General features: G+C 36.0%; 1 protein-coding gene across 2 annotated transcripts; it reads right to left on the bottom strand.

The window, feature by feature from the left end:
• Positions 1-73: 73 nt before the first annotated feature.
• Positions 74-24,655, bottom strand: ttc12 (tetratricopeptide repeat domain 12). 2 transcript variants are annotated; one of them, XM_008425678.3, is made up of 21 exons: positions 24,353-24,655; positions 23,408-23,562; positions 23,009-23,030; positions 22,139-22,216; positions 21,914-22,035; positions 21,107-21,166; positions 19,966-20,037; positions 19,487-19,547; positions 18,029-18,217; positions 12,832-12,904; positions 11,975-12,063; positions 10,918-11,089; positions 10,416-10,511; positions 9,680-9,743; positions 9,460-9,594; positions 9,213-9,305; positions 8,707-8,775; positions 5,908-6,009; positions 4,785-4,884; positions 3,480-3,708; positions 74-350 (listed from the first exon to the last, which is right to left on the bottom strand). In XM_008425678.3, exons 1-21 carry the CDS (start codon positions 24,402-24,404, stop codon positions 272-274), a joined length of 2,112 nt encoding a protein of 703 aa, XP_008423900.1. In that variant the 5' UTR covers positions 24,405-24,655; the 3' UTR covers positions 74-271. The 2 variants fall into 2 exon arrangements, with proteins under 2 accessions (XP_008423900.1, XP_008423901.1); XM_008425679.3 differs by having other exon boundaries at positions 12,832-12,901; positions 24,353-24,653.

Here is a 24,655-nt window from a genome sequence, read left to right as displayed (position 1 = left end):
AGAAATGTCATGAAACAAAGTGCTAATGGACGTGATCTTGTTAATGTAGACAGAATGATTACAAGCATGAAGATATTTTTTATCAATATGTTTAATTCTTTAGGTCACAAATAAATATACCTTTACATCAGAATCATTAATGATGAGAAAACATCTTCAATGCAATTTCATTTGAATAAGTATGAACGAGTGAAAAAAAAAAAAAGCTTTTCGATACTGAACACAAGAAAACGAGATTTTGCTGCATATCAAAACATTTCAGATTGTATTTTTACTGCTCTGCTTTGATGAGTTTCACACAGGAGTGCAGAATCTCAAGGCCATGAAGCTCTCGAAGTTTGTGCACATGTCTGAAAATATAAAGAAAAAAAGTGTTTTTTTTTTTAAAGAAAATATTTTGACAGAGTGTCCAAGTGTCCAGTGTGCTGGCATTCAATTTAAACACTTGCGTGACCTTCGCCACAGAGCAATCAACTCATCCTCAACAAAGTCCAAGCCTATCAGCCCCAAGGTGCATTTAGGGCCTTCAAAAAGGACACTGACGTAAGGACACTTCCATCAGATTAGAGCATTTATTACAGAATGACACACAGTTGTGCTTGGTGTTGGCTGCTCTCAAATATCAAGCGATGCTCTTGTACCATTAAAGCAAGTCTGACAGTTTGTCCCTGAGCCTTGTGATTCACAACATTTGACTAAATGTACACGATAGGAAGAGAGACTCTTTCCCAGCTGAAGTGGGACGACGGCTTGCATGTAGAGGTCAAAGGCAGGCCAATGCAGAAGCGGCGTGTTAGGAGGCAGAACGAAAAGACTTTGACCCAGTTAAAAGTTTTGCCGATTCAACAAAGAAATCCTTTTAGCCAACATACCTGTACCTGTTTTATCATTTATAACAGAGTGATATTAAAATTGCCTCTTTTTTTTTCCTAAAAGGGTTTGTAACAGCTTGGAACTATAACCAAGCGTCAGCGAAGGTTTGGAAGAATTCACCAACACACATTCATCTCGTAGAAAGAGAACCTCTCTTTTCCTGATCGTGCTTATGCTTCCCAAATTGTCCAATTAAAATTGTCCAGATTTCAGTGACTGTGTAATGGAATACAATGTTGATCCAATTGCAACATAATTCAGGTGAAATTCAATAATTCAACTCATGCAAGCATGCATAACCTCATCTGTGTGATCAGCAAACAGATCAGATCAGTAACCTCAGATGCAATATGCAATAGAAATAAGTTAGAAAAAGGTATGAGACCACATTGTTATGCACAGTGCCTTTTCCTTTGATTGCGAGGATAAAAACTCTTTTTGGCAGATACACAAACTAGAGGATTGGTTGCATTGATATTCCAAAGATGACACTCCACCGTGATTTTAGCTAGACCAAGAATTTACTGAGGGCCATTGTGTGCGATGAGCATCCAATGGGAGTTGCTGAAACATGGTTAATGTATGCAAACTGCACTTGGTCTGCATCTGATGGTTGCTACGACACTCCAGACTGAGCTAAATAACCACCAACCGGTATTGGGTTCTTCTCCTGCCCTCGGTTGGGTAATAAACAGCATACCCACTGAAACATGTGCATCATGTTTGACAGGTAAAATCCTGGAGAGCAAAAGGAACAACAGGAGAATGCAAAATCGGTTGTAGCTGGGCCAACTTGGGACGAGTCGCTATGCAGGCAAGACTTCATTTGCTACCAGTTCCAGCTGTTTACTTGCATTTTGCAACATCTGGCTTATGATCGTTCTATGGTCCTATATCAGAAACTTGTTCCAAGATTATCGTGACCAACAAGATCATTATACTGATCAACTCTGTATGGTTGATCACTAATGGCAAGTGGTCTGGTAAAGCTGTTTATTATCAAAAAATAGTGTTTCTTCTGAAATTACCAATGCAATCAAAGTTTAATGGTCACTTAAACGAGGTTTTAATGTTGATTTCAGGTTAAGCTGTTAAAACTAAGCATAACACTATTTTATCCATGATAGAGGACACTACAGTTGGATCCGCATAAATGTAAATATCTGGTGTTGGTTATTACTTATTTGGAAGAAAGGACAACTGCTCAGCATACAACTTTGTGTAATAACAAAACAAAAAATATAATTTAGCAACCTGTATAAAATTGTCATCTTCAATTACTTACTACCTGATAATGTAAAAAAATTCCAAGAACTGAAGGTATACACAGACAGGATAATCTAAGAATCCACCCGCAGATCTAGATTACGGTTGAAACAGAAATTAGTTGATACTTTTATTGATCACGCATAAGAACTGCAAATCCAAACCAAAAAGTCATTACATAAGCAATGACATGTTTGATCTGAAAAAGACACCTGCAAGTATCAGAAGGTGATAACAGAGACAAAACAACTTTTGATACCTATTGTAGGTATCAGGATACATTTAAGCAACATTTGCATAGCAGCAAAGATGCTCTATGGCAGTCAAAACGAAGACAATTTAAACAATTCTCTCTTGCATTATAAGTAATATTAAACATTTTCAATTGTTTTTGAAAGCACAAGAAAACATTTGAGCTGCTTTCTTTGAGTAAGATGCTGGTAATTCGCTAGCTTAAGATCACAATGTCTCCTGCTAACTGCAGATAAGACACTGACCACTCAGAAATACTCAGCAGGAGCTCCACTTCAAATAAACAAGAAATCTTTTCAAAGCCAAGACAAAAGCCTCTGACATTTTGACATGGCGGGTTGTGGTTTAAGCCTAGCAGTAGACACAAGAGACACGGGGAAATAATCCAGGGAACAGAGCCAGAGGAGACTAATTACAAAACTAATGCTGAATTTTTAATTGATCTCATTCCCTCTCTTTAGTCAGTAGCCTGCTGGGATTTGGAAGGGGAGAAACAAACTACAGCTGCCAGCCAGTTGTGCTAACCAGCAGTAATACATTTTTTAATTTATTTTTTCCTTTTTCAAAAAGCACAAGAAAACATTTCCACATTTTGAGAATGGGTGGGTTGCCATCCAAGGAAAAGAAATGGATGCTTTTGCCTTTGTGAACATTTTAATTCAGCTTCAATTCTCTTTTTTTTTAAAAACGCTGATGAAATTGTTATTTGATTGACTATATTTGGGAAAACAAATGAACTGCATGTACTTTAGGAATCCAGAGAAAGCCCTACTAATGTATCTTTACTCTGCATTTTAATCATTACAAGATGGGTTTTAATAGAATCAAGCTGCAAGGTCTAAAAATATGCACAGTTCAAACACACCTACTCATTATTCATGAAAAGAGATGTGTGTTCAGTCTTGACAATTCGGAATATTAAAGAGACATGCACTCAGAAAGTAGTAATAACCCAAAATCACACATTAGTTTTATGTTTAGCTTCTTCCGTCAGAGCTCCGTCGTCACTTTGAGACCATTTCAAACTTTAATAGCATTAGCTTTCAGAATGTAAATCATATTTAGTGATCTGTGAGGTGAGGTGTTACCTGGGCTCAGATTGACACAGTTTGCCGAGAGCAATGGCTGCATTTTGCTGCACAGCTGTCTTCTTAGGCTCCCCCGCAGCGAGCCGCAGCAGAAGCAGCACAATATCAGTACCCAGCAGGTGGGTGGCAACTCCTTCCAGCTCAAAGCAGTGGGCCAAGCACAAAGCTGCATTTCCTGAAATCACCTCATCGCTGTTGGAACGCAGCAAACGACGTAAATTGGAGAGTTCTGCACGAAATAACAGGTGGAAACCATATCAGGAAAACATACAATGATGAAAGTCACAATCATTAATAAACAGATGAAGGGAAATCAGAAAAAACCTTTCCTTTTTTTTTTAGGTGAGCTAGAATTGTGCTTTGTTTTTTTTTTCTTTTAGAATTTCTATAAACTGTTTTCTATGTCAGAAAATTAATTGCATTTTCTCAGAACTTGGGTCAAATGTTTAGGGACTCTTTCAAGCTCCTCACAGCAGTTTGCTGGAATTTTAGCCCAATCGTGAGAACGTAACTAATTCATTTGGGAGTATTTTCAGGGTGATTTTTATTTTGTTTGAAAGATCTATCTTAACCCAAGCTTCAATTTCCAGGTTGATGTCTTAAAATTTTGCTTCAATATTTTCGCACATTATTCTTTTCTGTCTTATCATCCGCCAGCTTCTTAACAAGTTTTTGTTGTTGTTCTGAACCTTTCTTTTTACTGACCCTTACAATGGCTGGACATTTTTCCATGCTGTTTACAAATTTTGAAGCTTCAAGCATCTAGAAATTTTACCCAAGGGTGGATTAGACTCATGAATGTCCCCAGTTTTTTTGTGTGTTTATTTTCTGATATCTGGTCAGATTTCTTTTGATCTTTCTATAATGAAACACAACAAAGCAGTATGTTTGAGATGTTACGTTATGATGTTACTGTTGCATTTCCAGTTATCTTCAATATGATTGAATTAACCAATCAGAAGCCTGAAAGTCTCTGCTTTCCCAAATTGTTTAAAGTCATAAGAATCTTAGAGTATGTGAACTTTTGAGAATTTAAAAATCTCTCTTGCTTCATTTTTTAAATTAATACAATTTATTGTTTGAATTCTAAAAATCCTAAAACTGGAAACATTTAGTCTGATTAAATATCACAACGAGACAAAAAAATAGGTTGTGTGCATTTTTATACATTTCTTGTAAAAATCTGATTTCAGCTAAATAACGTTAATCAAAAAGTGTTTATTTCAGTTCTGTCTCCGAGGTCAACCCTTTAGTACTTCACTAATGAAAGAGCCTATTAATGCTAACATGTCAATCATTCCTCACTTTTGTCAGACTTCACCAGCTCTTCCCTTGCCGTGTCGCTGACTGCAGTGCAAACCGTCAATGTCTTCACGGCAAATTTGGTGGCAGTCTGACCTTTTCCCTTCATAAACAAACACACACACAAAAATGAATAAGCAAGCAGGATGTTTTCTATACTGACTCTAGACAAAAAGTCAGATGTCATGAACAACAAAACGAATAAAATTATTTTTCATCTTACATTTATGAAACTGCTACTATATAAATGCTAAAGATGAGTTTTTCAGTCTATCTTATTGTTTTAGCTATTTCTCTGTAAATCAATTTAGCTAGTTTTTTTTGTCTTTTCATTCTAATTTGACCTTCAGTGTTATATTCATATTAGGTACCACTTGAAAAAAAAGTCTAAGCTATCTGTGGGAAGATTGCATAATTTTCTGCATATTTTGGCAATCAAATGAAAACAAAGGAAGGAGAGAGAGAGGCAGAGTACAGGTTCTGTGTGCGCAGCTCTTTCATGAGTAGAATAATGGAAGTGTGACTAAACCATTTCTTTTTCACCATCTTCTCGGTTTATTTATTCAAGACTCTTTTTCTGAACCTAGATTGTTTTTCCCACAGTAGCTCGCAGAACATCACATTTAACTTTCACCCAAACTTCTTCTCTTATCTCACGATTTCTTCTTGAGCACATGGGAAACTACAGTAAAGGAGGCAAGAGCGCCACCTCTTGACATCCCCAAATATAACGACTGTAATAGGCAGAGTTTACGTACTAGATCAATTGCGGGAAGTTGCGTAATAACGGCTCTCCAGGACTTGACTTGTTGACCCCTGAACTAGGCACTATTTTCCCTCCAATGTTAAACCCCTACTGTCTGCTAGATAAAATGTCAGCAACATAGAAAATGATGTAAATTTTTTTCCATCAGGTTTTTCTTTTGTGAAAGTCTGAAGTGAAGCTCATTTTCTTTAAGTGAGCTGTGTCTTTGTTATACTGGTACAGCTTTTATTGAAAGCTGCACAGATTTCTTAGAATACGTGCCTAAGTGTGTGTGTTAAAAATGTGTCATCTCAAGATTCGAAAGCCTTTTAAATCCAAGTAATTAAAAAGACAGACTTAACCGTCTACACAGTTAAATACCTTCAGCAGCCGGCATATGGTGTGAATGACTTTCCTTCGAACAGCATGCTGAACAGCTTCAGAGGACTGAGGGAGGACGGTGCTCAACACACCCATGGCTCTCTGGAGAGTAAAGAAGAGTGTTGATATTAGAAAATAAACTCCTAGAAGATGAAGAAAGAGAAAGAAACAGCAAAGCAAAAATAAAGGCGATAGAAAAGGGAGTGGGAAATAAGACCAACCAAGAACATAACCCCCGGGTGAAGCAAATAACTTCAACGTATTTAATTGAGACCTGCTGTAATAGGCCAAAAACAGAGCGGTGCTTAGTGTAAGAACATATTACACAGTTATTACACAGTTATGTTTTTATTTACATAGAAAATCTGAATTTACAGTGCATTAATACAGATCACTTTACTTGGATACTCAAAAACCAAACCAATTCCTCTAAACAAGTCACCTCAGTGCAATTCAACCTCAATATTACAAAAACTGTTCTGTAAAGACCTCAGAGGCTGTATTATTAGTGAGCAGTCGCATGAGGACTTTGGTGTAGAAATGAAAGAAATGCATTTTTTACAATCAGAAGTACTTAGTAGAAAAACATAGTTGATTAAGTGTTGAAAGAAATTTAACCACAAGGGCACGGTAAACTAATAAGCGTCGTCTTATTAGTATTACTGGTGTCCTCAAGTTTGGAATCTTTCTCTCCGCCTATCAAAAAGGTGTCATGTAGTCACTACGTTGTTAAATGAGAAAATATGCAAAAGGCTCCAAGAGTGCATTTGCATGACACAGTCAAAGTGTAGCATCAACTTTTATTTTGGAGCCATATGTGTAATCCAGTGTGTCATGCAAATGAACCTGTCCAATAACAAAGTTTTCACTCTAAAACCGCTGCATGCATTTCATCCCGATTCCTTGCTTAACGAATAAAATGTCTTAAATTTTTCATTTCAAATTGGTTATTTTAGTGAAAAGTAGACCTTATTCTTAGAAACAGAGGAAACGGACAATCTGAGTTGTCTCCTCTTAAGACAAAGTACATTCTCAATACTGATGACTTAATAAAAACAATGTGGCGTAAAAAAAATAAAAAGCCTCTAAATCCTTCTACCATAATTACCTTTGCAAAAACTTTGATTTATTATAAAGAAAACATATTTTTTTATGAGAAACCAGAGACAGAGTTCCAACGATGTGATATCAGATTTCCCGGTAATTCAACTGTAACCTGTTAACGTAATCCTTATTCTTACGACAGTAGGACGATATGTAATCAGCTAGTTTTGCAGGGTTAGAGTAGTGTTAATGCGTTTTTAAAAGCGCTTTGAGTTGTTGTTCAGATCCGTTACAGTGACACCATATTTTTTTGACACTTCTTATCTCGTGCATACACACACACGCTTTTTAGATTCTTCTCATCAAAGCTATCTCCTTAATGTAGCAGACAGGGGGAAAACAGCTCTGCTGTGCTTTCATGATAAACCTTCATGAGGAATCAAAGAGAAAAGAAGGTAAATAAAGAGCTGCTCCAGCAGAGGGAAAAGAAATAATGGCATGAAAAATATGTAGGACATCTTTAATTCATTCTCGCTACTCTACAAGAGCTAAAGTAACACTTTTGTCAAAGGGGGAGGGCGTGTCAGAAAATTCAACAGGACCACAGGAGAAAGAAAAAAAAAACATTTGAGAAAACTTTCCATCTCTGATCAACACTAAAATTAAACCCAGCTAATCATCACCCCAATCTACCATCTTCAGATTGCAGATTAATGGTTGTAGAAAGAATAGCCATCTTAAAGTAAAGTTGTAGGATGAAATCCAGCTTCGTCCCCGTCACCTGCTGAAATTCCCTTGGCCAAGGCACTTAACCACAAGCTGCCTACCAGTCCCCATTTTGACAAATGAATGGGTGTCACTGGATGAATATTGCCCTGGAGTTAGATGGTTGGCTGAAAAGGTGCCAACCATATGCAGTAATGTCAGACAATATGCCTTTAATAAAAAAATAACATTCCTGTAATGAATGAACACCAAAACTGAGACACATGGGTTACCTGAATGAAGGTGAATTTACAAAAGTATAGAACTTTTAAAAAAAATCCCACGTCCAGTCAAGAGGCTTAAATACACAAATCTTAGGAATGAATGTTATTAAATTAGGATTTTAAAACATGCATTTCAGCCGTTCTTGTATATGGGCATTTACAATTTTCTGTCAAAGCCACATTTTAATAATTTTGATATTTTTTGTCATCCATACAGTTTTAACATGATGGCTTTATATAAATTTGTACATTGATCCTCACTAAAATTTGGTCAAATGTAACTTGAGAAGTTGCAAAAATGACTGCCATCGTTCTGCCTGAATATTTGACCTTTATTGTCAGAATGATGGTTTCCTGACATTGACCAGACTTTTGAAGAAAGTCGACGTTAACCTGCTCTACCTGTTTCAAAAACAATTCTTACAATATGTGGCTGAGTAGATAATCTGTTTCTGTTTCAAATTGTGACACACAGTCGTCACAGTATGTGTGTTTGAGATAAGTGCCCAACTCTCTCAATGTATTAATAATCTGACACACACTTTTTATTCTGATGAATAGAAATTTGTTAGGATTTTGAGGAACAACCTAATGTTACTGGACAGAAATGCCATTCCTGCATCAACACTGGCTGAGAAGCACCAATCAGGAAAGAGGTGCTTCCTCTAAAATTACACCTCAAGCACATCTGTTACCTGTTCATTCATTACAGGAATGTTATTTTTTTATTCATTTTAGGAAAGATTCTTATGTAATATTCTCTTACAGTTACAATTTCTTCGTCAGCGTTTTCCAGCAGGTCGAGGCAGCAGTCACAGAGCGAAACAGCATGCGCCTTTAAAAGAGGACAAATTTGTTTTCACACACTGCACCTTTAAATGACTGAAGTCACACATTACATTTTTTATACACGGCACGGCCTCTGATTTAAGAGTCAATTTCAGTTATGTGCTAAGATGTACGAATTGGACAACTGAATGTGATGCTGCAAAATTCCTTTTTAGAGGTTTATTTCAGGTGAAAGCTGGCTTAAAGGACTAAATATTTGCTGGGTTTTGGTTAGTTGTACTCTGATTTTGAGATAGCCTGTAATGTAATTAGATAAATTACAGAAGTCAACTCCTGAAAATAGCTTCAACTTTCTAAATGATTTACGGAGGTGCGCTGTATGCTTAGACTACACTTGAAAATGAAACCAAGTCCTTCATGCTCCTGACTAAGTCATAACAACACTGTTTCTCAAATAAACATCTCTCAAGTTAACTGTCTTACCTGTATAGTCAAAGAAGTGACTGTTGACAGGCTGATAATCAAGCCCAGCATAAGGTGAATAACGTCGTTGTATTCAGATGAACCGCACTGCTTCTGCAGAGAAGCAGAGCATAACCTAAAATAACTTTAAAAACACTCACAACACTTTGCTGATGTGTTAGATTCTTTAAAGCATCTACATCTAACACAGTGAACAGCAATTTGCACTTCTCCAAACAATGTTAACAGACTGCAGCTGTGTGCTTACAATAGCAGTGAGGAAGGCTTCCCAACATTCTCGCCGATGAGCGAGGTTTTGACGAATTACTTCGTCTTTTGCCAGAAAGCCGACGGCTGATATGAGGGATGTAAGGACCTGTTGATTAGACTTGCTGATACTTCCCTGTAAAAAAAATGAGGTAATCCCTTTTTTTTTTTTTACTCAGATAACTATGTATAAAATAAAATTTAAGACTGCAACGTCTTACCAGTATTGTCTTGAGTGGAACAACAACAGAATCTGTCAACATATTTCTTAGCTTCAACCGAAATCTGCAAAAAAACAAGAACATTTCTAGCAAGTATCTTTTTCTAACAGTGGCTGTCTGCTGTCACTGTGAAGTCTTCTCTGTGATTTTGAAAGCCGTCATCATGGACATAACAGCACATTTTTCTATTGGTCTTTTATGGTATCCAAACATTTAGACAGTTTTTAATAATTTATTTTTTTTTGTTTTGTTTTTTTTCAATAAGCTTTCTACACATCGACAAAATACCTACATTGACTCAGCTCAGTTTCTACAATGGAGGGGACATTTCTTTTAGATACACATTTTATTAAAACCCTCTCTGAGCTACAGAGAAGGAAAATTGATCCACCCATTTTACGGCGTGACAGCTCGACTTATTTCCTGCTGTGTTTGAGAGCCTGAGATGTCCTTTCATGTCTGTTTCCAGCAGATCCCAGAGAGAGAAACAAGTTGAGAACGTCTTCTGTCTTCATGTGACATTAACACCTAGATGGCACTTGTTGATTTATTAAAAATGCCACACACTGTGTTCCTTTAAGGACTGCTTCTTACTGCGAAACAATTTTAAAATGCAGTATAAGGATATAACGTGTGCAGAAAAACAGTTGACTCTTCTTTTTCTAAATATCTGAGATTGCATTCTCAGTATGAGAACTAAGCCAGAGACATCTGATGAGACGTTCAGCATTATTACCCATCTTCGGCAGCAAAGGTTTCCAGAATACAGACTGCTGTGATCCCCCGCTGCCGCTTTGCTTCAGAGATGCACCTCATGAGGTTTCTCACTAACCTTTAAAGAGATAAAGAGACAGGGGATCATACCAAATAATATCTATCCCATATGCAGTTCTCCATAATTAATGTAAAGGGAATTTGCAGGTAATTTTAATGATTGTGAATTTAAATAAAAGTTCAACTAATTATTCCTGCTTCTTTGAAAATCTAATTAGATGGCAAAGTGCATACAATGAAAAACCAATAAACGACCAAGCACTGTTATTAGAGAAACAACAGAAAACCTCTTGGAAGGGTAGGAAGTCCAGTACAAAAGCTGGCAATGGTGAACATGTAGCCCAAGGTGAACCTTCATTTCCTTTCACAGACGTCTGAACTGGCCCCTGCACTGCCTCTTTGTTTTGTGTACAACAAATACCGTGGCGAGAGGCGTCAACTGATAGCAAGAATAAAAGTCTTACATGTGCAGGTCTAGGTTGTCAATGGCCAAACGTCTGCCATACAAAGTGTTTGAGTACAAACTCAGTAATTCCAAGCATTCCTTCACAACTTCGGCATGATCAGATGTTAACAGCTGCACAACAGACTGTCTGGCAAGAGGACATTTCATCAGGATCTTCTGGTTTTCTTGGACTGTCGAGAGAAATGAAAATGAAAAACCTGAATGAGAAATGGGTTTGCCAGAACTGACAGTTTCTGAATTCGATTGCATAAACAGGATGATGTCGCTACATCGGGTGTGATTCACCTGGAGCAAAACAATCACATTGTTTTGTCCCAGTTGTCTCCGAGGCCAAACTTTTCAGTTTTGAAAACTTTAAATTGTATGAAATATTTATATTATAATATTTATTTAGTTCTGCAAACACAATGTCATGTAGAATATCACATGGCTTACATTCAATTATCTTCCAGCAGAATCCTCTGTGGAAACATAAATTAAATAGATGAAAAGAATTGCCGACTTCAACTTTCAGGATTTGTGCAGAATTGGACTTAAACCCTCCTCCATGCCATTTTAAAGATATAAAAGGGTAATGTTATAATAGCACTTTAGGATACTTAAATTCTGAGATGCAAAGTTAAGCATCCAGGAATAGGGCACAGGTCATAACTATTGAAAATCTGTGGATCATTACAATTCTCTGAGACCCCTCAGGTAGAAATTATTTCATTTAATCTTTATATGTAATCAATGTGAATTTAATCAAAAGTTATGGGCGCAGATCTTTAGGTTATAATCTTAACTCACTGTGGAAATACTGTAAAATAGATAGGAGGGGTTAAGGTTTCAGGAAAACAGTTCTGGAAACATGTGACCTCACGTAGTCGAAATGTGACTTCAATTATTCATTGGCATTGACACAACAAGCCAAACTGAGTACAAAACAGGAAGCACCACATAGAAACAAATAATGACTTTACTAAACACTGAAAAGCTGAGAAATCACAGCAAATTACAGAATAATATTTGTATTTCCAATTTATTTAGAGCAATGGAAACTTTTGGGCACCTACCATTTTCATGACAAACGATCCTCCAAAGTTTCAATACTGAAACACACAACTCTTGGCTGAGCAGATCATCAGTTTCCTGCAGCAAGCAGCTGTGAAGAAAACAACTCATATTTCAAGTATTCCTTCTTATGATTAAATTAGCTAATAAAAATTACTTTCAGTCTGGGAAACTCTGGCAGAAAAAGTAAAATAATAGGTTCAAGGAAAACTGTTCTGGAGACATGTGACCTCAATGTGAAACGAAACTTAAGTTCTGTACCAGTTTCCACTGAATATCTAATCACTGTGGACATTTTTAACATCATGGCAGTGACAGATCATGGTATAGCTGGAAAAAATATTGAAAGTGGCCTCATTTGTTATGTTTGATTGGTTTTGACTGGTGTATCTCCCTCACATCACCATTCTCCCTGACAAATTGAAGCTAAAATTAAGCCGACATTGTTTTTTTTTATTATTATTTTTTGCGCTTTCTACCGCTTTGTACTTCCCGGACACTGTGTTCCAACGTGATTCATGACAGCGCTAATAATGACAACATGGAGAGCAGTGACAAGTTAATAATGTCCTTAGTGATCTGTCATGAGGGACTAATAATTCTTATCTTGTACAAAACACTCCCACTTTCTAGGACAAAAACACATGGCCTTTTCCTCAGCGCCGCACTCAGCTCCATCTCCTGAGTGATCATCTTTTATTTTTGGGGCTATTACACAAACAGCTGGAAAGAGACAGAGGGGAAGGTGAATGATCTTTCTAGTTTAGGCCATCATCGTCTCTGTATGTCCCCATCTCTCTGTCCATCTGTCAAAGCTCCACTGAGAATTGAGGGTTACCTCTCCCAGTGGTCTCCTTACCTCTTCAGCACGTCATTGCTGCCGATGATACTAAAGCCATTGTTCAGTCTGAAGAGAGTCTTTCCTGTATCTGCTAGGAGAGAAGAGCAGATAGCGAAGGAAGACAGAAAACCATTCATTAGCCAGAGGTGGAGAGGCTTTACAGAAACACGACACTTTTCTCCTTGTTCGGTTTACCTTTGCTCACTGGATGAGATTCAGTGTTGGAAAAGAAAAGGAGAATGTAAATTGTGTGCAGCATACAACTAGAGGAGCTTTCCGTCCTGCTTTTAATGACACGTGAAGTCCAAAAAGTGAGTCATATTGTTTGATATATTAATATCAGCAATGATTAAAAGAGAGGATTCAGATAAAAAATGGCTAGCTCCCACTTACAGCATGACTTGAAGGTTAGAATAATTTAACCAAAAACAGAGGGTGTGTTTTTGCCAGTGTTCAAAGGTTTGCTCATTAAAAATATACAAAGTTTCCTCTTTAAAAAAAAAAAAGAAAAATGTTCTTTGTTCAGAAATTTAAAACGTGAAGGTTCAACAAAGCTGGAACATTACAATCAATGAGTTTCCTTTGGCCATTGGTGCTTCGGTCAATTATTGATTATGCATCTATCATATTTAAAAATGGCTTTATTTTAACCATTCAAGGTCACAGTTTCAAGAAGAATATAATTTGTTGTCTATCTTTTTATTCAGCTGACAGCCAAAAGTTATTGCTCAACAAAAAAAACATAATTTATCTGAAGATGAGCAGGAATTAAAAAAAATAAAACGCACAGTCTGTCTGCTAAAGTTTCCACTTACCTACACACTAAAAATCAACTAAATGGCATTAAAAATATTACATCAGAACAATAAAGTGTAGCAAAATACAAAAAAACATTATGAAAAGTGTGTTTAATACCTGCTTAAAGTTTGTGATTATTAAAAGGTACATTTAATCTGATTTAAAAAAAAGCAAAGGAATCCATATTCTAATTTACAGAAAGCCAATGTATATATTGTCTGAAAGTTTTTAAAAAAACTATTTGGCTACATGGATGTAAGTCATTTATTAATTTATCCTATCCTAATCTACTAGCTAATTTTAGTATAATGTTAGCTAACTACACCTTAAAAGCAGCAGTCTTTTAAAGGGAGATTTATATAATGACGTTATTCATTAGCAAAGCATGTTGTGCTTAATTTAAAATATTTAATCAAAACAAAACTAAAATGTCCGCTTAAAGTTATTCTTTACTTTACTCTGAGAAATAAGGCAGCAATATCTGCCCAAGACTTTTAGGTTCAACACAATGGAAGCCTTTAGAAACAAGATACAATCAAGGCGAAGCAATCAGATGAGATTATCCTCCCTCAAAGGGAATTGAGGGATTTACTGTTGTTTAAGTGGATGTTTATTGTCAGCTGGAGTGCGAATCAGAGCTCTAACCCAAATTGAATGTGCTTGTATTTACCGGTTTTAAGTAGCTTTAAGAAAAGACATGTTGGTCTAGTATTCAACTTTCATGTAATTGGACATAGTTTAGTTTTGTGGATGGAATGCAATTTTTGAGAATCCTTTCTTGAGGTTTAGAAAACACTGATCAAAACCCTAACCCTTGTACAATTTTACAGACCAAAGAAGATGATCTCATAATTAACAGAAAACAGAAGTTGACTGCCACCATAACTCAGATGTGAAGAACTCTGAGTTGTTGTTTTTTTTTTCTAAAAATACCTCGACCTGACAATACTAAATAGGATGCCACATCCTGACATTTTTGCTTGACTCCTGACCACAGAGATGTCCTCAAATTATTCCGAAATAAAACCCAGTGAACAGCATCAGCTTGATGGCTACGTTACTTGCAGAGTTAAATGCGGGTGTTCCACTAAGATTTTAATATAGATCACAGACGTCACCGATGGATCGCAAAATTGGACTCAAGATATTTGTGGAAATCTTCAAAGAGTTTCTGCTACCCTATAAGGTATTACTTTGCTTGAACAGCTTGCATGTCTTATACTGCTAACTAGGACGACAACCGATAGACTGCAAATAAATTCATGTCTCAAAGTTAACAGGAACAGGAAGATACCGGACTCACAGTTTATTGAAAATGGAAGAGAATAAATGTATTGTTCTGTTTGGACACCGCCGTCCTTACATTATAAGTTTTGGTTGTTTACAGCATGTGTTTCTCTCTAGATCTGTCTGCCCTTACAGCTTCAGCAAGCAAAACTGGTAGCAAGTATATTTCTACAGGTCAGTTTGTACCAGGTGACAAATTAATCAAATTTGGTTTTACATTGAGCAATTTCTCCAACAAAAAAAGAATGCAAAGAAATATAAAGTGCTTAACAAAGAAATTGCAACCAGTTGATTTTTACACATTCTGCCAAGTTTCAACCACAACCTGCAGTGTATTCAAATGGAACGTAAGATTTCTTCTGCTCTTTTGAAATACTACTCTATAAAACTTAACAAAAATTGTGCAGTTGGTGAATTTTGCAGTGAAGTAATTTATTTTATTTATTAATTGTTTTGGTCACTGGTGGTAAATATACTATAAAGCAGACATTCAAGACAAAAGTAAGAATCCGATGTTTACTTTGTGGCACTTGGTTACAAGAAAACGTGCTCATCTCTTAGCAACAGATTAACAACAAACATTGTTATTGTTCAGAAAGCATAAGATTTTTTCTGCTCTTTTTAAATATTATTTAGCTTACTTACTATTTAGCAAGAATTGTGCCGTTGATTAATTTAGCAGAAAATTGAAAATGGTTTTGGGTTTTTTTTGTCATTGGTGATGAAGATATTATAAAACAGACATTCAACGCAAAAATAAAAATCAGATGTTTACTTCGTGGAGCTTCGTTGCCAGAAACGTGCAAGCTCTTAGCAACAGATTAACAACAAATATTGTTATTGTTCAAAAAACATAAGATTTCCTCTGCTTTTTTGAAATCGCACTTCTCTTATACTACTTAGCAAGAATTGTGCAGTTGGTGAATTTTGCAGAGAAGTTTTTTTGGGATTTTTTTTGTCACTGGTGGTAAATATACTATAAAGCAGGCATTCAAGACAAAAGTAAAAATCAGATGTTTACTTCGTGGTACTTCGTTACCAGAAAACACGCTCGTCTCTTAGCAACAGATTAACAACAAATATTGTAATTGTTCAAAAAACAAAAGATTTCTGCTGCTCTTTTGAAAAACTACTTGTGTTACACTACTTAACAAGAATTGTGCAGTTGGTGAATTTGGCAGAAAAGTGAAAATGTTTTTTTTTTTTGTCATTGGTAGTAAATAAAAAACAGACATTCAACACAAAAATAAAAATCAGATGTTTACTTTGTGGCGCTTGGTTACCAGAAACATGCTCATCTCTTAGCAACAGATTAACAACAAACATTGTTATTGTTCAAAGAACATAAAATTTCCTCTGCTTTTTTGAAATAACAATTTATCTTATACTACTTAAGAAGAACTGTGTGTTTGGTGACTTCGGCAGAAAAGGGATTTTTTTTTTTTTGTCATTGGTGGTAAATATATTATAACACAGATATTCAACATAAAATTAAAAATCTGATTTATACTTCGTGGCAGTTTGTTACCAGAAAAAAAAGCTCATTTAGTAATACCAAAGTAATTATTGTTTATAAAACATAAGCTCTTTTTAAATACTGCTTATCTGCTTAGACACAAGAAATTTACAGTTGGTAAATTTTCCAAAAGTTAAAATCAGATGTTTACTTCATTGGTTACCAGAAACGTGCTCGTCTCTTAGCAACAGATTAACATCAAACAATTGTTATTGTTCAAAAAACATAAGATTTCCTTTGCTCTTTTGAAAAACTACTTGTGTTACACTACTTAACAAGAATTGTGCAGTTGGTGAATTTGGCAGAAAAGTGAAAATGTTGGGGTTTTTTTGTCATTGGTAGTAAATAAAAAACAGACATTCAACACAAAAATAAAAATCAGATGTTTACTTCATGGTCTTTGGTTACCAGAAAACGTGCTCATCTCTTAGCAACAGATGAACAACAAACATTGTTATTGTTCAAAGAACATAAGATTTCTTCTGCTCTTTTTAAATACTACTTGTCTTACACTACTTAAGAATTGTGCATCTGATGAATTTGGCAGAAGAGTGAAAATGTTTCTTTTTTTTGTCATTGGTGGTGAATATAAAACAGACATTAAACAAAAGTAAAAATCAGATATTTACTTCGTGACACTTGGTTACCAGAAACGTGCAAGCTCTTAGCAACAGATTAACAACAAATATTGTTATTGTTCAAAGAACATAAGAATACCTCTTCTCTTTTGAAATACTACTTCTCTTGTACTGCTTTACCAGAATTGTGCAGTTGGTGAATTTTGCAGAGAACTGAAAATGTTTTTTTTTTTGTTTTTTTTTTTATGTCACTGGTGGTAAATATATTATAGAACAGACATTCAAGACAAAAATACAAATCTGATGTTCACTTTGTGGCACTTTGTTACCAGAAAACGTGATCATCTCTTAGCAACAGATTAGCAACAAACATTGTTATTGTTCAAAAAACATAAGATTTCTTCTGCTCTTTTGAAAACCTACTTGTCTTACACCACTTAACAAGAATTGTGCAGTTGGTGAATTTTGCAGAAAAATGTAAATGTTTTTTTTTTCCGTTAGCTTTTTCGTTGGTTGCCAGAAAACGCGCTCATCTCTTAGCCTAGCACCAGATTAACAACAAACATTGTTATTGTTCAAAAAACGTAAGATTTCCTCTGCTCTTTTGAAATACTGTTTACCTTATCCCACTTGTGCATTTGGTGAATTTGGTAGAAAAGTTACTTCATGGCACTTGGTTACCAGAAACGCGCAAGCTCTTAGCAACAGATTAAAATGTTAACCAGCAATTGAACACCATGTGTATTTTTCCACTGTACAGCTATCATGTTACTGCTCATTATGAGCTTTTCATCTATTCTTCTCTATAATAAAAAAACTATCAAAATAAGGACACATTTCAATATTCTTAGTCATTTTTCTCCTTCGTGTCTGTTTAACTGGCTGATAAGATTTTACGCCTCGTTTTCTGCTATTATTTTAGGCTAAAAGAAACAGCAAATGGATTGAACCATTTAAGCAGGTTAATGAGTGGAAGGTATAGGCTCAATAAGATTAGAGGGAAAACAGACTTGCACAAAGCTCGAGGAGCACTCACAGTCAGTGACTGCCTGTGACAGGCTCTCCAATCCTCCACAGTAATAGAGGGGCATCTGGCCGGGCCTAGACAGCTTCTCCAGCAGCTGGGGTACCGCTGTGGCCTCTCCATCTCCTTTGTCAAGTTTTTCCTTTGCATCCGTCTCCTGGTTATTTTTTTTCTCTTCTAAATCCACCAGGTCCAAATATTCTACAAAGGGGGATAAAAAGACAGAGGAAAGAGAAAATTATACATCAGTTATGATGGAAGTTGCGCTATTGCATTTATACACATCTTCTCTTATTGGAGGACATAGTCATCGATTTTCAAGTTCTTTGATATGTTTTGCACTTAACATGACAGTGAGATGAAATGTAGTCCCAGAGAAAACTTTGTATTTGCTAATCTCACTAGTTTGAAATCCACACAGGGTCAAAAGATGTATAGAGATTTAAATAAATGCGTGCATCCCTGATTGTATTTAGTTACATTTCTTATCAGAAATGCTAATATTTTCATTGGATTGGTTGATGTCCAGAACCAGCCTTTAAGAATCAACCACATTTGACCCCGTGGCCATTCCAGAAGCTATGTTTTAGCTGCTTTATGCAGTTCAAAGGGGCTGTGTTAGATCTGTGGGATTATTGCCTCGTTGGAGTGTCTCATTGTGTTCAGGTTTCAACAGTTGGACCCTTAGATTTAAAAAAATGGTTATAATGTCTAGGATCAACAAAGGAATCAAGAAATTTGTCTCAGTTTTGAAAGCTAAACATTCAACAATGACTAAAATTTGCAGCTTCTAAAGTGGACAAACCAGTTTTTTATTTCTATATTCTCAGAAAGAAAGAGTCTGATTAGAGAAGCCAAGATGAGTTAATTAAACTAAAGAAAACTGTCCAGCATGGTGGTTAGAGCACCATGCTATGGGGCTTTTTCACTGCTATTAATAGAGGCAGCAAAAAAGTCAGAAACAGTAAATGGCCCTTCAATAAACCTGATTGAAAATTTGAGAAACTTTGCCTAAGGCATCAGTATTGCCCAACTAATTTTAAAGATAAGCCATAGTCATGTCAAAAACTTGTTGACAGCAACAAAACAACTTCTAGAGGAAACTTATTCTAAATATTAGAGAAGATGTATGTCTAATTTGTTTTAGTATGTATTCTGCGTAATTTGGAAAAATCTTCTTGCCTTAAGGTGATTGATATTATTCACTCCATCCCTACAGTCATAAAGTTATTGATATTCATGCAAATGATCAGTGTGCGAAACATTTCACTTAGTTGACCACTAAATGAACAACAACATTGCTTATTCAATGTGAGCTAGATGACTCACTAATCTTCAGGAGTTAGTAAGATTATTGAATGAAAGGTGAACAAACTTTCAAAACTAGTTTCAGTTTAGAGCTTTCTTCTATTTATGCCTCTAATTTATAAAGTAGATTTTGCCTAATTAATTTAAAACAATTGTTATTACCTTTTACCATGCTTTCCTTTCCAGGTTCAATCTCCAGTATCTTTTCAAAGCAGCTTCTTGCCTGAAACAAAGGAAAATCTCATAATTAAATACATTTAGTGCATTGCTGGCGTCCTCAAGACATCTCAGCAAGACTGACACAGAGTATGGAGACAAAATAGTCACAATTATCTTCCAAATAGGTCTAATTTTTCACACTGTTAAAATTAGATATCAGCTTGTTTGGTAACGAAAGGCTAAAATGATTACGACAGGCGATGCCAGAGGAGATATTGACTAAATTAAAATCAGATAGAACTCAGATTACATATAATGTTTTCATTCTTGGGAGTTTTTATGAAAATGATTTTTACTTGAGGCTTCTAACAACTACAGCTTGGACTTGTCTCTGGTATGTCTGGATGACATATATGTCTACTTAGAGCAACTATTAAAGTGACAGGATGTAACTGGATGTAATGAGAGATAATTATGCTCACCTCATTATAGTTCTTCAAACCCAGGTATGCTTTCCCCATATGCACATAAGCCTTTATGCATCTTTCATTACACTGAGGTGGCAAAGAAAATTATCATTAAAGGTTATTCATCGGAAACATGTGAACAATTCACGTTTGAACACCAGTAGCTCTACCATAAAATAGCAATATGTCCACATTCAGATTTGACAATAAAAAGAATGGATTAATGTAACATATACTTTACTGTTTATTGGATTGAAAATGTTTTTGAAAAGTAGCATAGCAGTCAAGGTGAGTAACAAAACATTATGATTGGCAGATTCCTAAAGAATCTGCCAATTCAATTTAGTTTTTTTTGCATAGCGCCATCCATCCATCCATCCATCCATCCATCCATCCATCCATCCATCCATCCATCCATCCATCCATCCATCCATCCATCCATCCATCCATCCATCCATCCATCCATCCATCCATCCATCCATCCATCCATTTTCTTTACTCCCTTGTCCCTCAGTGGGGTCGGGAGGTGCTGGTGCCCATCTCCAGCTAACGTTTCGGGTGAGAGGCGGGTTCACCCTGGACAGGTCGCCAGTCTGTCACAGGGCAACACAAAGACACACAGGACAAACAACCATGCACACACACATTCACACCTAGGGAGAATTTAGACAGACCAATTAACCTGACAGTCATGTTTTTGGACTGTGGGAGGAAACCGGAGTAACCGGAGAAAACCCATGCATGCACAGGGAGAACATGCAAACTCCATGCAGAAGGACCCCGGGCCAGTATTCGAAGCATATAGCGCCAATTTACAACAAATGTCATCTCAAGAAATTTACAAAAAAGTCATTTCAATTCAATCACGCATATATTCACATTAATCATACTTATCACACAGTGCATTAAGCTCAGTTTGTTACTATAAATGGCTCAAAAAGGTTTTCTGTCTAAGGAAACCCAGTAGATTCCATTGAGTCATTGACTTGCAGCATTCACTCCTCCTCGAATAAGAGTGCCAATCATATGTCATTTAACATTTTCTTTATTTGTTTAACATTATTAATTCGCAGGTTTTGTATAAACAAGTATTAAAATACAAAAGTGAAAAACCAAAGCATAACATTTTCTGAATTCCATGCCATATTTTTTTTACCTTCAAGGCCCACTCGCAGTCCATGACGGCTTCTTCATATCTTTCTAGCTTGATGTAGGCCTGGAGAAATCAAAACATTCAGAAGGCGGCAAATGAAAAACCGAAACGCACAGAAACAGAGACGGTTATTGTCGTCGCTGTGTTTAGTCAGAAGCAAAGCATCATTTTCGAAGTTGTTGATCTTGAGAAGCTGCTTTGTTGTTAAAACATGCACTTTTGATGAAAATGTAAAATAGCAGAAGTTAAATAAGTTTCCTAACTATTTTTGTTCTTACTTTTGCTTCTATCTCGTGTGGTGCCAAATTCCAGACATCAATGCATGAGAGTCAGGGGACATCATGGACAGGTTGCCAATCCATCAAAGACGCACAGAATCAAACCTAAGTGCAATTTGGAGATGCCAATCAACCTAATAAGACTATTTCTGGACTATGAAAGGAAGCCAGGGAAAAAAAATTAACTCCACGCAGAAATCCCCCTGGTCAGAATTAACCATCTTGCTGCAATGTAACAGTATTAAGGTAACTTCATAATCCCACAGCCAGCTCTGATAATATAGGAAAGACAACTTTGAACATGCTCAAAGACTTCTGTGACAAAATCCTGTGTTTGTGCTGCAGAGATAGAAGTCGGGTAGATTTATCCAAACACTGGGTCAACAACAGTGCCCCAGTTGATTGGGTTAGAGAACGATTCTTATCTCCCACGGGAGAGGAAGTAAGAAAAGGTAGGAAGTTGAAATTACCCAGAACAATTATCAATGGGTTGTGTATATGCAGAAGATATATTTTAAGGCTTAATACTTACTTGTGCTCTGTTGGTGTAGAGTGGCTGCATGTCCCTAAGTACAGCCAATCCATCACTGTAACACTTCACTGCAGTTTCATAATCTTCTTGGGCATAAGCTTCATTCCCCTTATCTTTGAGAGCTGCAGTAATTCAAGCAGAGAAACATTAATAAAGACGTTAGAGTAAACTCAAAAGAGCGACAACAAGACAACACCAGATGATGTAAGGAGGACAAAAACATACCAGTTGCCTCTTTTAGTCTAACCATTCTCTTTCTTCCCCGCTCTTTGGCGTCTCTCGACATAATCTTCATAAAATGTTCTTATTAGAAAGAGCAACATAAAAGACAATTCAAATATTAGATCGTTTTGTTCAGGTTTAAAGAAAACCTGCAAAGGTGATAAATACAGCCAGCATACACAATTTAAATGAACCAAATCGAGTTATATGCTAATGCTCTCGGTTACTTTGAGAGAGAGTGAAAAGAACAGCTGGCAAACGAAAATATTCATTGTGTTTTTCACTTTAAACACATCAAGCTGTTATAAGGTATTTCTGCAAAGAAAGAGTTCAGATGTGATGTAAAAAAAAAACTCCTGCGTTGTGTCTTCGCCGGCTCCAGCATAGAGCCTGTTTTTTTCTTTCTTATCATGAATTCAGAGTACAGAGGGTTCACTGCTTAAATTACATTCATTGATGAGTTTTCCTTTGCTGAGACTAAGTGCAAACTTCTGATGTAAAGTTAATTTAAGACTGTTACCTCAGTGATTTTGTTTTTCAGCATACAGATGTTCTCCACACCAGCTTAGAGAAGATCTGCGATTCCGTTTTTCTGAACTTGTGTTTTTGTTTCTTGGTTTTTCTAGTTTCTAGTTAAAAGAACTTTTGACCCAAAACAAATTTCAAAAGTGAACACTGGCTAACACTGTTGAATCATGTACGGCTTTCTTCTGTCTAATGCTCAGTGTTGAATTAGTAGCTTTAACACCTTGCTCTCATTAATCCACATTTATTGACTTTATTTACCTACAATATCAGCTTAGCAAAAAGAGAATATTTCATTCAGTATTTAAAAAAAAAAACTTCCAGTGCTCATAATGTTTTGTTACTCACCTTGACTGCTAGTATTTGAACTCTGAAGTAAAAAGAAAGAAAAATGATTAGCAAGATTAAAATATAGTTTTTTAATTATTTTTTTCTAAAGTGAAAAATACTTGGTAGGCAGCTTAACACAACAATTGTGCATGGTATGTTCATGCTTGAGAAACAGAAAACGAGTAAAAATAAAGACAGAGACACTTAAAACAGACAAGGAGGGGGAGTGAAATTCTGTGCTGACTTTGTGATATATATATATATATATATATATGTGTGTGTGTGTGTGCGTGGGTGTGTGTGTGTGTGTGTGTGTGTTCGCCGCTTGTGCATCGAAGCGACGAACACACAACTTCTCAAGTTTTAGCATTATATATATATATACTGTATATGTATTTTTTTGTTTGTTTTTTTTACCATAGAAGGTTGAAGAACTGGGCTTGTGTTGACTGTAGTCTTGTTGACTTTTGTCCTGCAAGGTTCATCCAAGGTGGTAATTAAGGTATCTGCTTTAGCTACGGCTTTCTGCTGCACTCCAGTATCAGAGGACTGAAAATCTTCCAATAACTGACCTAAAAAAGAAAACACCTTTAATCATTTACTTTTCTTAATTTAAGCTTGTAATATTTATGAAAATGAAATCATTTCATGTGCTTTTGGTACCAAGAAACATCTTACGGATTAAGATTTGCACATTACAAAATAGCATAAAACTACACCAGCCAAAGATCATCCCTAGGGCTTTTACTTTTGGCACAGAAGGTCTCCTTGTAAAATAGGGCAAGGGCCAATTAAAAAATAATAAAGGGGCACAATGTAAAAAGAGTAAATACAAAAAAATGAATTGGTTACATGGAAATCTAACACATATGCTTCTATTCTGACTTAGTGCACCTTCACAACTTCAAGGATTTTCTCCATATTTTTGCTATTCTAGTAAACGGTAATTAGATGAGCATAGCCATGGAGTCATGTGCTGCGACTCAGTTAACTTCAGCGTCATTTACCACCGTTGTAAAAAAATTTTTTAGAAAGCTACTTGCAGTTAAAATGAATGTAAATGTTATTAAAATATTAAAATACTGATTTCAGGATGGGGAGAGGGCGGGCTGGGGATAGATTTAAACCTAAAAAAAAAAAAGATAAATATAAGCAATACAGCACTAAAATAGACTAAATGTCGAATAATTAAACTTAGAATGCAAGAAAGTCGAACAACTGTAAAATTAATTCAAAAACAATTGCCCTGGTATATTGTTTCCACGGTTTTGTTAATATTTCCATATTTTTGTTAATGTTTCGGTAGTGGTAAACGTGAGCTAACAGTCCTTTATGAAAGGAGGTTTAAGAGGCAATGCGTACCTATTTTGTCAACGTTGCTCAGAAATCTGTCCAGGTCTTCGGAATTCTCCATCACTGTCTTGGACTTTAAACCCTGATTTTAATCGGCTGTATTTTTGAGTACTATTTTTGCATCGAAGCGGCGAACACACAACTTCTCAAGTTTTAGCATTGGGTTACCATAGTGACGCAGAGGCGTTAACGGTCATCCGTTACTTGAGCTTTAACTGTTGTAGCAAACAATTCGTAGTAATGGCTATGAGGATTAAGCAAGCAACACTTTATTATTAGTTCTCATAAATACAAAGATAATACGTCAAAAAT

This window comes from Poecilia reticulata, chromosome 13 (genome assembly GCF_904066995.2).
Source record: "Poecilia reticulata chromosome 13, P_reticulata-male-v2, whole genome shotgun sequence".
In the NCBI taxonomy this organism is placed as follows: Eukaryota; Metazoa; Chordata; class Actinopteri; order Cyprinodontiformes; family Poeciliidae; genus Poecilia; species Poecilia reticulata.
The sequence above is the reverse complement of the archived record's forward strand: the minus strand, read 5'-3'. Positions and strand labels throughout refer to the sequence as shown.